Here is a 16,370-nt window from a genome sequence, read left to right on the forward strand (position 1 = left end):
ATGAGTATTAAAGGTAAGAACTTAAACACAAAGAACCCCATAAATCCAACTAAAGTTAAAAATTTACTTATGCGACTGAAAAAAATAAGGAAACAAACTGGGAAAAGCAGGACATGGGCCAGAAAAACAGATTTAAATGCTAGGAAAAGTGAAAATCATAACAAAACTTTAATTATGACAGCAGATACTTTAGACTAGTTGCATTAATTAAAACTATGAAACCTATAATTCAATACTAAGTAATTAATATCTTACTAGCGAAAACAGTAAGAATTTAATTATCAGTTTTTGTCTATTGAAAAGTAAAATCTCAAATATAAGAAATGCAGTTTGAGTTACATGGAAAACATAGAACATGGAAAAAAACAAAACAAAAAAACACAAAGAGGTGTGAATGTCAGTATTTTCAGGTGTTGAAATGTTGAATTGCACAATGAAAATGTAAGAAAGAACTTCACTAAGTAAAAAAGTAAGCATAACTTATGTTGCTGGTAAATGCAGCCATCTGCAACCCTGAAAACCCTGAGGATGGATGGATGGACAGACCCTGGTGATGTCATCCACTGAAGTCTTAATATGAAGCGTGGAGCCCAGACTTTTTTGATATCATAATTTTGCCATTTAATTAAACAGTTGCACAACCATTGAAAGAATTTGGATGTGATTGTATGTGTATTACTGCTTGCAGTGAATTCATAACATAAATAACCCTCCTATCTGATTCAAATAATTACAGTTATGTACCAAATAAAGACTTTAAACTAGCCATTAAGCCCATCAATTGATCAGGAAAGTGTTTAGATGAGAGTTGTGGACTTTTTCCCCCATAGACGTTTATACTACCAGAAGCCTTTTGGCAGCCAGTGGACTCAGGCCTTGCTGGCCATTTGAAAGAATGCAGGTGCGAGGCACTTCCGTTTTGGCTTAATTTTCCAGACCTGGAAACTACGGCCATCTATAATAGAATCTAACAGGAACACTTCTCTGTGACGGTCTGTTTCTGACTTACTGAAGAATAGAAATATGACGTATAGGCAAGCAAGCGGGTGTCCTTGAAACACCTCAGCAAGATTTATGAAAAACTAAGCTAAGTGAGCAAAATCATTGCTAAAACCGAGCTCACTCGAGCAACTGGTACACTTGCGAAACTATATAAGAGGCTTGAAAACAGGCAACAGGCAAACCAAGGACAGAAAACAGTTACGTCACACTTGAGGAGCTCTGGACAGTGTAGAGATCTGCACAGAGACAAGTTAGGCAAGCAAGCAAGCAGAGCATCAGGGGAAGTCTTTAATGCAAAAAGATTTCTTTAGTTTTATTCCTTACTTTTTCTTCAGTCTGAGATGTTTCTACATCAGCAGTTCATTGTGCAGGAACTTTATGCAAAACATATAAACACTGTGTAATGATGGTGTTTCTCCTGTCGCCTGGTCAGTGTGATCAAAAAAACATGCCAGTGTATGAAGGAGGTGCTGGAGTCTAGTGACAAAGTGCTGGAAAATGCTTTGGCCAATGGAGGTGAGTCACACACAAACACACACGCTGAGAGTGTTAATTATCTCATAGAGAAACTGGATACAGGCCACATACACACTGCTATTAAGACTAACAGCTACTGAAAAACTCCATTAAAGGCCTGATGCTTTTACTGTAGACTAATGCTTGCAGGCTGTAGGAGAGAACAACAGCAGACCAGGCTAACCAGCATGTCTGATTACTCTCCCCCCATCAGACCACAGCAAGAACCAGAGAGCAGCCCTGTCACCCCTGAAAGCTTACCTCAAGTCTCTGAGGGGTATTTTATCTGCTCTTTGAGCTGGAGTGCAGTTCTGTGTGACTCCTATTATAAACCACATCTGTAGTATCTGCTTGATTTTTTTTTTAAAGACATACCAAACCCTAGGTGTGTTTAAAGTTGTGTCATTTGGATACACAACTTGTGTTTTTTCCTCTCTCTCTTAGTTGACTTGATGAACTTCATGATCAAGTTTCAGTGGGACAAAGCAAAATATCCTACATCTCTAACTCTCTCCAGTCTGGCAGAAATCATCAACAAGGTACAACATCATAAAAAAGTGGGGATGATAATTAATGACATAAATATGACAGCAATTTATAACTAAACTCTTGTCAAGACACAAAAAACACAGCAAAGTCACAGTTCACATGCTAACATATTTACCTGTTAGCATACCTTCATATGCAGTTTTATATGACTGGGCGATGTTATAAAATGTTTACATTAGAAGTTACTTACATATTTTATTCATAATCTTAATGAACTGACTCACTTTTCTGATATTTGAAGCATAAAAGCAGTAGTAAAATCCCAACACGAGGCTATAAATAAACCACAGCTAACGATCATCACAACAAACTCTTACATTTTCATATTTTCAAGCCAGAGTTACACTAGATATTGAACAACTCTTTACACAGTGTGTCACAGAAATCCTACTAATGGCAGAGTAAACTAGATTGTACTACTAGATTGTAATTTCACTACATTCAGTTACATTTAAAATGAATAAAGTAGTGCTGTCAGCTAACACATTAACGAGCTAACCACACTAATGCGTTGACGCCATGCAGCCCCACGCACGGGGCAATATGCGCTAACTCGCTAACGGAGACTTGCCATGTTAATGGGGTTATGGCGTTAACGTCATTTTAACGAGATTAACGCTGACATCAGTAGAATAAAGATAAACTTGCAGGTTACATTGTCTTAAAATTGTTTCTGTATTTAGTAAACGCATTACATATTTGATGTGTGTGCTGTTAAAGCTAAATACTACGAGGGAGAAAAAATACTCCTAAAATTGAAAGTGAGCACTACTTTTACAGCTTCTCCTGTTTAAGCTCTGTCCACCAGAACAAGTCACTGCTGATTTTTGACATCACACTTAATTCAGACTTTGTTCCTCCACTTCAAAGTCCTCTGTTTTTAACCATTTCCAACACTTTATTCAAATTATAAACTCTGAAAAGACGTTTGGCAAAAACCAAAGCTTTTCCAAAGGCTGAAAACAAATTCTGAAGCAGCTACATGATTCTAGTTCCCTCTCAGATGGTAGAAACATGTTGCCTACCCAAGTTTTAACACCTGCATGTGTTTCAGGAAGTTTCGCAGGTGGAGGCAGAGTTAAAATCACGTTCTGCAGCGTACAACAGTGTGAAAGCGAGCTTGCAAAACCTCGAGCACAAACTAGAGTGAGAAACATTAGTTATATTAAATAGAAATAAATTCCTACATTATCTATAGATATGCATGTTTACATATCTACATACTAAAGTGGAATTTCTGTCTCTGCAGTGGCAATTTACAAACTTGCAGTCTGAATGATGTCGTGAGGAAAGAAGACCTGGTGGTCTCAGAGTACCTCACCACTCTGCTGGTAGTGGTGGCCCGGTCAGTGACACAACATGACTATGTTTTTCTGGGATAGTCTTAATATTAAAATGTTTGTTTCTGCATATTTTCTGGTCACAGAGGGAGCTACTCGCAATGGGAGAGGAGTTACGAGTCGTTGTCAAAATTTGTGGTTCCGCGGTCGAGCAGGTGAGCTGTCTTTATGCACTCTTGGCCATGAGACAAACAATTCTACTCGATCCAAGTACAAGTGCACCGGTAGCTGCTCTCAGCATCCAAAAGGTCAGGCTAAGTAACCGCAGGTGTTTCATTACCGGCAGAAAGTAAGAGTCTTTTGGCCTGGATCTGCAGCAGCGAAAAGAAAATGTCTTTTTTGACAAGTAAAATGTTAAAGTTGACATGAAAAAAATAACTTTGTCATAGCTGACGTGCAGGAAATAATCCAATTTCTATAAAAAAAATAATTTCATCCAAAACAGGAAGGGGAAATTGTGAGGGTCATACCAAGTGACACAATACCAATGACAAAAATTGTATATGCATAAATAAATCGCAAGTTAATGTTTCAACTCAATGTAGGGTGTCTTCCTATCACTTGTGCTCATGTTTGTTAAAATTGTTACCAACATAGGACAATCTTGCCAGGAAGAGCCACTGGGGGGGCCAGCAAATTTTGGGAGGTGGCCAGTGCCCCCTTTGCCCCCCTTGGAGGCACCCCTGATCCAAGAAATCTACTTATCACTTGTAAGACACTCTTTTGTCAGTATAAGGCCTAGACAGCTAAATTGATAATTGTTTAACTTCTAGAAAATAACACTCCACATTCCATCTTAGTTTTTGTAACATTCATACACTTACTGGCCACTATATTAGGTACAACTTGTTGTACTGGTGTAGATTCAGCAAAATGCTGGAAACATTTCTCAGAGATTTTGGTCCATATTGACAGGACAGCATCACGCACATGCGTCAGATTTGTCAGCTAACATCCATGATGCAAAACCTCATTCCACTGCATCCCAAAGGTGCTCTATTTGATTGAGATCTGGTGACTGTGGAGGCCATTTGAGTACAGTGAACTCACTGTCATGCAAGCATTGGAAGCAGCCATCAGCAGATGGGTACACTGTGGTCATAAAGCAATGGACATGGTCAGCAACAGGTGTTCAGATGATACTCAGTTAGTTTGCCAAGATAATATCCCCCACACCATTACACCACCACCACAAGCCTGATGACAATGCAAGATGGATCCATGCTTTCATGTTGTTTATGCCAAATTCTGACCCTACTACTTGGTTTACCTAACACTGTCAAGGCTCGGCTGTGTGGCAGGCAGGAGGAGGACCCAAACGCAAAACTCACAGACACAGGGATGAACTCAAAATCACAGCTTTAATGCTGGAATGGCAGAACATAGGAAATACAAAACTAAACTGGGAAAAGTAAACTAACATACGCAGAGAGACACAGGGAGATCCACACAACATGAGGGACGACGTCACACTGAACAGAGGGAGACGCAGACAGAAATACACAGAGGGTTAACGAGGGAAGTGGGAACACACGGGGAACACAGGTGACACTGATAATCATAACGAGACAGGGCGGGGTGAACTGAACACTGACGGGAGAGGTGAAACAGGAAGTACAGGAGGAGAGAGAGCACGAGTAGAACACCAACGTAACAGGCAGGGGAGACATGGAATAAACACGAAAGGGGACGAGGGCTCATAAATACATAGAGGGCACACAGGGGGAAGAGAGAGCACGGGGAGAACTCAGACATAATGGGCAGGGGAAGCATGGAATAAAATACAAACATACAAGGAAACTAAGAACACTGGGCCAACATGGCCCAGGACCATGACAAACAAAGTGGCCGATGAGTGTTTTTCTTACAGTGAACCTGATTTTGCCCATGTAAATCCTATCAACCTGCTATTACATTGTGATCAGTCTGTTAAGGACTCATGACAAATTCCATATAATTCAATTCAGCGTTATTTATATAGCGCCAACAGTTGCTTCAAGGCGCTTTATATTGGCTTAATAAACACAGACTTGAAATGAACCTGCAGCAATAAGTTCAAATGCAAGTAAACACTACTTGACTTACTCCTTGTTGTCTTTTACCTTGTTGCTACATCTTTTCTATTGTTGTCTTATGTGACTGTCAGGAAGCTGTATGAGAACGGAGAGGGGGGAGTCTTCTCAGTGACACTTTTCAAAAGAGCTGTGTGTGAATTCAAAGCCAAAGCCCAGGAAAGCAAGTAAGCAGGATGGTGTGACAGAAAACACCCAATATAGTCAAATCTGTGTTGTCTGTTTGAATTACCAAAGTGTAGCCTCTGGTCCACACAGGTTCTTTGTGCGGGACTACAGCTTTGATCTGGAGGAGCAGAAACAGCGGGAGATTATGCAGCTTAGTTTTCACAAAAAGGAGCAATATGTGAGTCAAACATTACACACACTCTCTGAAGGTTTTTTTTTTTTATGTTTTATTAATGCGCTTCTCTCTTTCACAGGGAATCTTTGTACGCTGGCTGAAGGTGAATTTCAGTGAAGTGTTTGTTGCCTGGATTCACTTGAAAGCATTGCGGGTGTTTGTGGAATCAGTCCTGAGGTCGGCACCTGATGACAGTGATGATTTTTTTTTCGTGAAGAAGGCTCGCGATTGATTCATGTGATGATATTGCCTTTCAGGTATGGGTTACCTGTGAATTATCAGGCTCTTCTTCTGCAGACTGACAGGAAGCACTCGAAGAAACTCAAAGAAGAACTCGCTTCACTGTTTGTGCATCTGGACCCCACCGCCAGCATTACTGATGTAAGAAGCCATAGTGTTATAATGTTGTCATTATAGTAATGTAAAGCACAGACATACAGAAGATGGATGCACCAACATTAGTTGGAAAAGCCACAAATTGAGGGATTTAACTGACAACATCTTGTTTGTTGAAGCTGGGAGGGACCATATATGGATGAAAGCATGAAGTTGTCATCTAATGCTGGCCTCGTCAGTTGTGTGCTACATAGATTTATCACACAGACACAGATATCTGAAAATTAGTGGAAGGAATGATCTGGGCCATTTTGTACGGTATTCATTGTGTTGTCTTTTGCAAACATACCCATGATACTTTCCTTAGTAAAAGATGAAATGTCCACCTTAATGTTGTTCTTTAAAAAAAACTGTTAACACTAATGGGAAACATGGTGTATCCAAGTGAAGCTTTTGTGTGACTCAGTAAATCAAACAGAGCCTCAAAATTATGAGTTTGGGTAGAGTTAGGCAGCAAGGTGGCTCACAACAACTGTGGCCAGGTTAAATCAGCTTATCAAATAGATACGTAGGAGAATCTGATCTGCACTGTGTTACAGATGAGCTCATTTGCTGGGAGTGCTCGACTTGATGGCCTGCCTGAACTAATCCTGATAAACTAAAAATGAGCTTTTTGCAGGTAGACATTATTTAAAAATTTCAAACCTTATTTTTTTCAACAATATGCAATCTCATAACAGTTGAATTATTTGCTATTTAATTTGATTGGAAACTTGCTGTAGTTTACTTTTTAAATAAGAGTGTTTCTACAAAAGTAGCACAGACAGAAGTATGAGATTTCATTTTTGAACAGTGGAACATTCGTAGTGTACTCTTGGACCCCTTTTAACTGTTGTAACAGCTTTTACTTCTCTGGGTTTGACTGTAAGCACTTTCCTCAATGTGCACAGTTATTTTGCTGCTTGGTGATGTAAAATGTAAATTTTTACCTGAACCTTTTCATGTAGCCTGTTTTTTTTGTGTTTTTTTTAGGTTAAAAATATTAAACATTTTGAAATCAAGACTCAAGCAACAACAAATAACTTAAAGCTAAATGTTTTCACAAATTAATTGTGCATGATGTGCATCTGCTGCAGGCAGGATTTGGATGCAAATGCAGAAACACAGGAGACAGGAATAAAGTCAAACACAGGTTTAATGCTGCACTCATACAAAATAGAAAATAAAAGCTGGACAGGAATGAGAAATCCAATAACTAGTGAAACAGAGCAGGGCCACACACAGAACCATGAGGGAGAACAAAACGAAGACCCCACACAAATTGAAGGAATATGGATACAAGGTGATTAATGCAAACAAGAGACACCTGGGAGGACAGCTGAACCCAACTGAGGCAACGAGACAAGGGATGTGAAACTTAATACAAAGCACTAGAGACAAATAAGTAATAAAATAAAACAGGAAGTAACTAAACACGGGAACAAACTAAGAAATAAACTGAAGATATTTAACAACAGCAGAACCCAAATGACCAAAAAACGGCAAAAGACCCAAGAACATGACAGAATTATTGCAAATAGTTTATTGGGTAAAATTGTATCGTTATATAAGACCAGTGACAGACCAACAAGTGAAGTGCTTTCCCAGATTGTTGATGTCTGAGTGAGGAAGAACCTGTCAGCAGTCAGCAGGAAATAACATATCTCTCAGTCAAGTTCACTCGTGACCTTCGAGACAACAGAGAGAAAAAGGAAATAATAAAAACATACAAACTCAAGCTGAATTTAGTGAAACACTGCTGCTGGTTCAGTGTGTGCGTGACTGTTTTCTGTGTCTGATCTGCAAACAGGTGAGCTGTGACATCCCAGGACTCTGTCAGCAGGAGTACTTCTCCTACATCTGCTTTCATATCAGCACCAACGTGTTGGACATCAGCTAGCTGTCAACAGCAAGACTGAAAGAGCAAGCACCCACAAGCTGTGGTTTGTTCCCATTCAGTCACTCACAGCCAGAAACATAAAGACCCCGATGGCTAAAATAAAACCGGAGAATATAAATATATTGTTTTCAACATTTCCCTTAAAGGAGAAAGATGTAAGGTGTAAATACAGGAAGGTGTAAATAATCCTTGGGTTGTCTTCACCACAAAGCAAGCTGCACGTGTCCTGTGTTTGTCATGTGCTGCACATGGAATTGTGGAAAACCTTAAAATATGTGTAATATCAGAGGGATTTTTTTTTCAGGGATTCATTTTAAAACTATATGTACTGTAAATATTAATGTCGGTTTCAAACATTTTAGGTGAGCACATTATTTCTAGAAATCTTACAGCTTGCACAAATAAAATGGATTTCTTCATTCACCATTGCCTGTTATTCTGCAAGACAGCCTAGTACATTTAGAAATGCATTATCCAGAGAATGGATTCATGAATCTGTATAAAAACATCACTTGTGACCCAATTTAGATCAGAATGTTCATGTGTTGCAAGTCTCAAAATCTTAAAGTGGGGCCGTTCTGCTCATTTTCAACTCCATAGTGTTTTTCTGGATTCTGGAGATTATGTATCGGAATTTCAGGAGCGGGACCACGCCTCCAAACACGCTCCTTCCGGTTGTCATCTATATATCCGGTTGTTCAGTGATGACGCGACGAATCCTACTTCCGGGTCTAAAGTAGTCTGCGTTTAATATGGCATTTGTGTTGTTAACATGTTTAATGTTATGTATTTTCTTCTATTTGATCTCAAAAAGCTCCTAAAACAGTCAGTGATCACTGTTGACCTCCCTCGGCTTTTATTACCGCTAATCATTTATTTAAGCTCAGTTTTTAAAACCTTAGGATGTAACTACAGCCCAGCCCATGCAGCAGTATATGAATGACTAACCTCGTATTGTGGATGGATTATCTCAGTTGTTCTCCTGGCTGAAGTTTGGTCCTTTTACAGCATCCTGCCATGCGATTACATTTGTTCCTGACCACCGAGAACACTCACGGTAACTTTTATCGAGTGGGAAAAAAGTTAGCTTGTTTATATTATGCTAACATAGCTGTGTCGCTAGCGGTCACGTAGCACATCATTATATACCAGCTAGCCAAACTTCAGTAACCCTACAAACGTCACTGCTGTTTAGCTTTCTGTCTTCATTTATGTTGGAAGTGATAACAGAGCTGTACGTTTTAATTTGTTTCCAAAACCCCGCAGTCAGGACATGCTATATTGTATTTAGATAGAAGCTAGCGAGCTATCTCCCTGCTAACTTCTAACTCCGTTAAATGTCATAAATTCCGTTTTCATGGATGCCTGGATGTTAAACTCAATTGTTACACCTGGCAGAGCAGAACGCTGATCATTTTATTAAAGATGAAGACTTTAGACAGTTTTTCAACTCTCAGTAATGCCATAGTGATCGTTTGATATATGGACCTGCAGCGGAGTTTAGACCCAGACACGGCTAGTGACGTCAGACTGAACAACCGGATAGGTTCCCCCCAGTTCAGCAAACTGTTCATTGTCGTTTACGTGCAAACAGGGTCCATTCTTGGCGAATACCTTTAAAAACAGCTCATCTCTTAGGAGTAATGTAATTTTACGTTAATAACTACTCAAGCTCGGCATCCATCGCTTTTCCTCCGGCGGCGCTTCCAAAAAACCGAATGCTGAGGACCTTCTAGCAGTTTTCTCGCCACCCTACATACGGTCTGCTACATCCATCCATCCAGTCGGTTTATCTCCGCTAAATCCAGTCATGAAGTAACTCCGGCCGCCCGCCACTTCAGCGAAAACCAGCGAAGTCGCCCGCCAGCAGAACTCACAGCTCCTCTCATGTTGCTCCGAAACGGGTCACAGGCCGGGCGAGTTAGCCACCAGCGCCGAATCCACGCTTCCAAACAAATCGCAGCTCCAACAGCTCCACCCACCCGCCAGCGCCAGGTAGCAGGGGGAAGCTCAGCTCTGTTCTCGTTCCCACTAACACCATTTAATGCAAGCTGGAAATCTGTCGCTAGCGCCATACTCTCAACTGTTCTCCATCGTCGTGATGTTTCCATCCCTCCTTTTGCTAAATGCTCATCCAAGTTGGCACTGGGTTGCCCAGTTCTACCCTGTCCGCCATTCGCAAACGCAGCAGCAAGCTCCCTACCACTTAATTGCCAGTTTCTCAGGAAAGAACACACACACACACACACACACACACACACACACACACACACACACACACACTCCGCAGCAAACGTGGGCAACGAGTTGCCAGGTTTGCAGCCACTCATCCCTCCTCTGCTAAACTTTGCAGCAAACCTTGGCACCGAGTTGCCAGGTTCCCAAACTCTCATCTGCTGAACTCTGCAGCAAATGTTGGCACCGAGTTGCCAGGTTCTCGGCCACTCATCCCTCCTCTGCTACAGGTTCTCGGCCACTCATCCCTCCTCTGCTACAGGTTCTCGGCTACTCATCCCTCCTCTGCTACAGGTTCTCGGCCACTCAACCCTCTTCTGCTAAACTCTGCAGCAAACATCGCACTGGGTTGCCAGCCTCTCAGCCGCTCATCCCTCCTCCACAAAATTCTGCAACAAACCTGGCACAGAGTTGCCAGGTTCCCAACCTAAACTCTGCAGCAAACGTCAGCACTGAGTGGCCAGGTTCCCAACCTCTCATCTGCAAAACTCTGCAACAAACCTTGGCACCGGGTTGCCAGGTTCTCAGCCACCCATCCATCCTTCGCAAATTTCTGCACCGGGTTGCCAAGTTCCTTTCTCCTTCGTTCGCAAAAGCAGCAGCAAGCTTTTCGACCATCGGGTTGCCAGTTTCTCAGCATAGTTAAGGGGGGAAAAAAGGGCACAGAGTTGCCAGTACTCCTTCCCTCCGTAGCAAATGCAGCATGCTTCGGGCACAGAGTTTCAAGGTTCACTGCCTCTTCCCTCCTCGGCTAAACTCCATAGCAAATGTCGGCACCGGGTTGCCAGGTTCCTTTATCCCTCATTCGCGAAAGCAGCAGCAGCTTTTCTACCATCGGATTGGCAGTTGTCTGCATAGACAAATAAATAAAAAGGCACCAGGTTGCCAGGTTTTTCTTCATCCCCCATTTGCATGCAGCATCTAGCTTCCCTACTACCGAACTGCCAGTTTCTCCGCTTCTATCATTGCAAGCAGCAGCAAACCCTTCTAGCACAGTGGTGTTAGGTTCTTGCTATATCTGCCATGTGCAAACCGCAGTGACAAGCTTCTTACCCCTGAGTTGCCAGTTCCTGTCCATCCATCATGGCTAGAGAATCCTTCAAGCTGGTTCCTTCTATATCCATCATTCGTAATCACAGCAGCAATCTTCTTCCACCACGTTGCCAGTTTCTCTGCATCCGTTATTGCAAAGCAGTAGTAAACCCTTCTGGCACCGAGATGCCAGGTTCTCTCTTTATCCCTCATTCGCAAATGCAGCAGCATGCTTTCTGCACCGCAATGCCAGTTTCGCTGCCATCTTTCCTGCCTTAGCAAAGGAAAGGTGAACCTTCGTGGTACCGAGATGCCAGGTTCTGTCCTCTATTGCTCCTTTTAAGACATCCAAACTGCGTCGTGCACATAATTCTTCATGGCGTCCCTTCATTTCTCATGTGCTTTCACTAGCATCATCAGGCATTCACCCTCGACACAATCATTCGAGACTGCTCTCTAAGTCGACTCACAGTTCTGACTGCGTCTGAACGGCTTATCATCTCCCACGAAGTCCAGTGGACTCGCACTCTGCTCTCGGACGATTTTGGGGGTTATTATTATACGGATTATTTTCCTCTAATCAGTCTTTCATATGGGCTCAAAATGTGGTCATAAATATTTTGTACTTGTAAAAAAGATTTGTATGTGTAAAAAAGATTTGTGTGTGCGTAAAAAAGATTTGTATGTGTAAAAAGAATTTGTGTGTGCGTAAAAAAGATTTGTATGTGTAAAAAATATTTGTATGTGTAAAAAGAATTTGTGTGTGCGTAAAAAAGATTTGTGTGTGCGTAAAAAAGATTTGTGTGTGGACTTAGAAAAAAAAACCCTGCAAGTTACAAGTACGGATTTTTGACCCTATTTTTCTTCCCTTCATCTGATTGGTCAATGTCATTTCAATCACAAATGTAACAATCCAATCAGAGAACAGATGGGTTTGGCTGTCGAGGGGCGCTTTTTTTGAACTGCAGGTCTTTGAAGGGAATAAATGCCCTTTTACATGCCAACCCAGCGTTTTCCTTCATCACCACGAAGGAAAACAGTCTGTGGTCGTCCGAGTTTGGTGATTTTTATGTCACAGGTCTATGTGTTTAATACAGGGACTTCCACAGCCTTTTCAACAGCGCTGCGGACCGCGGGGTGGGGGCGGGCAGTGTTTTGGAAATGACAGTCTTTATTACAAAGCTTTCTTCGTTATGAATTAGCATACATGTTTTTATTGAACATTTGAAGAACTAGCAAAAAAAACAAACTCTTGTAGAGGACATAAAGTCAGAGATAAAAACGACAAGGAGCAGGTGCATCTAGTACAGGTAGAGCTGCTGCAAAAACCCACAGAGCCCAGCAGCCAGCGTAACAAATTCTGGATCCTTTGCTTTTAGTTAGCAGTTAGCATTAGCAGCACATCCTGCGTCCGATGTGAAAGGACTTTTATGCTGTGCACTGTGACTCACAGCAATGGTCCTGGGTCAGCCCTGACTTTTTTTTAAACTAATCCTAAAGCAATAATGTTATTTCTAACCACTGATATACCACAACCTTTTCCTTTCAACAGCTACTGAAAGTTAGGGGACCTAGCTGCTATCGGATATTTATATAGCGATCCTCCAGCTTCAAACGGTATCACCCTTCAAGGACCTGCAGTTCAAAAAAGCGCCCCTCCGACAGCCAAACCCATCTGTTCTCTGATTGGATTGTTACATTTGTGATTGACATGACATTGACCAATCAGATGAAGGGAAGAAAAATAGGGTCAAAAATCCGTACTTGTAACTTGCAGGGGGTTTTTTTCTAAGTCCACACACAAATCTTTTTTACGCACACACAAATCTTTTTTACACATACAAATCTTTTTTACGCACACACAAATCTTTTTTACACATACAAATCTTTTTTACGCACACACAAATCTTTTTTACACATACAAATCTTTTTTACACATACAAATCTTTTTTACACACACACAAATCTTTTTTACACATACAAATCTTTTTTACGCACACACAAATCTTTTTTACACATACAAATCTTTTTTACAAGTACAAAATATTTATGACCACATTTTGAGCCCATACTTTCAATTCATTAACTCTTCCCGAGCTGGTGCTGTCACTTCTGTTAATTCAGAAATCAGCTCAGTCGTTATTGCTAACTTATCTGAAGTAATTAACCAGCTAAGCACCCCGGTGCTGTATAAATAAGTCGAATCGAAAAATCAAATTATTCTGCTGACGTCTTCGACCTTCGTATCGCACAGTTGTTACTGCTTCTAGGGGGTGCCTTCTTTGGGGATCTGCCAGGCCCAGGAGCCGTCGCCAGTCCCCTTCAAGGCCTTCCCCAAACCGCAGCTCAATTCATGTCCAAGCATTCACCTTTACCTACTAAAACGCTGTCAAACCTAAAATGACGACGTGGGCCCAGCTAGTGAAATAAAGTACTTTTGCATGATTCACAGTTCACACCTATGCTATATCAGGCCTTGGTGCAGCTTCTTAGATCCTCCCCCCTTTACAACTCCCCCTTTTTAAACCATCTTTTTTCTCACTCGTTGCCTTTCATAAATAGAAACTTTGAGAGCAGGTGAGTGAGGCTGCTGTGTTCAGAGCCAGATCTGTGTGCCTGAAATGACCATATTTGGAATTTCCCCTCAGTGATATCACACAAATACAAGGGTGAGAAAAGAGCTCCTTTTGCCATTCACTATGAATATCCACTACTGGAACTGTACATGTATCTAAAAACAATAAAGAAAAGCAAAACAGGTTCACTTTGAAAGTAGTCACCATGTTGTAACAACCCACGGGCAGGGATAGCTCAGTAGGTAGAGCGGTCAATATTCAGAGTAAAATTTCTAATCAGTTTTTTTTTTAATTAGCCAGTATATTTTTTATAGTCTGTACAATCACCAGGTGGTGTTGCCAATTAAAGCAGTACTGACATTTTTGCAATAACAACATGCAGCGTGTGGAAAAACACTACCGTAATTCGGTTTTCTTAGGCTTTAAGGTGGGCTGTGATCAAGTGCTTAACAGACATCTGCAGCCAACTCTGCTCAACAGCTGGAGACCAGTGGTGCATTTTCCAATACTATCATTCTGTTTAGTATGTTGATTGATTTTGTATGGTTTACTAAGATTTCATATGCCCCAGTAGCAAATATGTGAAATGCAATATGCCAGCAATTGCTAAGATGCCAAGATATCCTAATGCATCTGGTTGCATTTAGCAGTATGCACGCCCACAAGTTTTTCCTCTGATATAAATAATATCTGATCCATGTGTTGCCTATTACAAGATTACGTTTGGGGACTCAGTATCGTCTGTGATGCAGAAGGTAAATTTTGTGCTGCAACAGGTATGAGAAGGTAAACATTCACAGTGTGGATTAAATATGAAGTTTGTCATAATTGTAAGCATACTACAGCAGCATGCACCTCTGCAGTAGTGATAATAAAGAGGACCTTTGCATGTATTTAATGTGTTAATAAGAAGAAAAAAATATCATCTAAACATGTTGCTAACTGGATGAAAATACTCTTTGTACCACTAGTAGTATATAGCAGTACTAGTTTACTTCAGGGGTTCCTAACATGAGCTCACAAGGGTCACAAGCTGCATTTCAGGTTTTGTAAGATGATTAACAGCACACCAAAGAAGAAAATATAGTTTTGTCAAATGCTTACTTTTTTTTTACTGTTGAACTTATGACTAATTCTTGTTTGGCCTTGGATTCTTATATGGTGTTTTATGTGGACCAGTGTGAAGCTTGAGTCAGATTACACCAAAGAAAAATCTGCAATGAGAAAATATAGAAAGCCAAAAGCACTGCACAGTTGGAGGGAATAAAAACTCCAATAAACTAACCAAATAAACTAAACACAGGAAAGATTGGAAAGGGAGAAAGATTAGATGACATCCTTACTGAAAGAGAACACACAGTCTATATGTATACGTACACGCCAGGAAGTGGGATAATAAGGTGTGGGTAAACTCAACTGAAACAATATCAAGGATGAAAAAAGAACAGTGAAGAGAAGTAAAAATACAAAACACCACACAAGGAGCTAAAATTTGAAATAGAGAAGTCTCCTGCTTTTGGTTTACACCTGTAAAAGGAAAACACTCATGAGCACAGGGAAGGTAAAACCTATACACATACAACAGAAACCAAGAATCACCTGCAGGCACCGCAATAACCTCAGCTCATGTTGGCACCTTGTAATCAGAGTAAGGACTTACCAGCTTCTGAAACTGAGATTTGGAGTTTACGTGCACAGTGTAACTTATACTAAGGAAAAGGAAAAAACTCAACCGCAAAGTTACTCCAATGGATACGAGTCCACTAGCAGACCTCACCTATGGAAGATACTGTTTTTTGTTATTGATTAATTAATTGATCAGTTTTTGCAGTCAATCACAAAGACAAAAACATTAGGATCATGAAAAAATATAGCTAGTGCTTCCTTAAAGTAGCATAAATTGTAAATAGTCAAGTGAAAGTGATACAAAAAAATAATAATTGCGTTTAAATGAAATACTTGAGTAAATGTATTCAGTTACTTTCTACAGTTGAATTGTTATTCAGTACATGGTCACCAGAGAGTGCACTGTCTCTGCTGTGTGCATGAACCATTTTATCTGATGTCTGATATAAATAATATCTGATCCACATGTTTCCTGCTGTAAGATTACCTTTGGAGACAGTACAGGAGCTGATTGGTGGATTAATTCCATTCTATGATGCACAGTGTGGAAATGTTAAATTTAGAAAAGTATCAAGTGAAGAATAAGGATATAAAGCCATTCTGCACAGTTTGTGTGTTTAATTGTGTTGTTTAATTGTTTCTGAGCTTTATTTAGGGCCAAAAGCTTTACTGAATTACTGCAGTGATAAAAGGGAGGCCTGCGATAGAGATGATAGGTGTTGAGGTTGTTCTCTCTTAGTCCGTGTGTGTGAAAAAAAGAGAGCGAGGGAGAGAGAGAGAGAGAGAGCGTTAGAAAAAGCTGGC

At 40.7% G+C, this 16,370-nt stretch overlaps 1 protein-coding gene across 1 annotated transcript in view; it reads left to right on the forward strand.

Moving 5' to 3' along the window:
* atp6v1c2 (ATPase H+ transporting V1 subunit C2) overlaps positions 1–8,397 on the forward strand; it is a 13,723-nt gene extending 5,326 nt beyond the window's left edge. The window contains exons 5-15 of the mRNA XM_086274392.1: positions 1,436–1,518; positions 1,733–1,795; positions 1,963–2,057; positions 3,122–3,213; positions 3,317–3,412; positions 3,494–3,562; positions 5,554–5,646; positions 5,738–5,825; positions 5,902–5,999; positions 6,080–6,203; positions 8,008–8,397. Of these exons, the coding sequence (XP_086130518.1) occupies positions 1,436–1,518; positions 1,733–1,795; positions 1,963–2,057; positions 3,122–3,213; positions 3,317–3,412; positions 3,494–3,562; positions 5,554–5,646; positions 5,738–5,825; positions 5,902–5,999; positions 6,080–6,203; positions 8,008–8,097 (991 nt within the window). The 3' untranslated portion in view covers positions 8,098–8,397. The remainder of the gene's footprint in view (positions 1–1,435; positions 1,519–1,732; positions 1,796–1,962; positions 2,058–3,121; positions 3,214–3,316; positions 3,413–3,493; positions 3,563–5,553; positions 5,647–5,737; positions 5,826–5,901; positions 6,000–6,079; positions 6,204–8,007) is intronic.
* Positions 8,398–16,370: the final 7,973 nt, after the last annotated feature.

This window comes from Aulonocara sp. 'chitande type north' Nkhata Bay, linkage group LG19, assembly GCF_057382095.1.
Source record: "Aulonocara sp. 'chitande type north' Nkhata Bay isolate Kocher_YH1m ecotype deep benthic linkage group LG19, A_spYH_male_GT1.1, whole genome shotgun sequence".
NCBI lineage: Eukaryota > Metazoa > Chordata > Actinopteri > Cichliformes > Cichlidae > Aulonocara > Aulonocara sp. 'chitande type north' Nkhata Bay.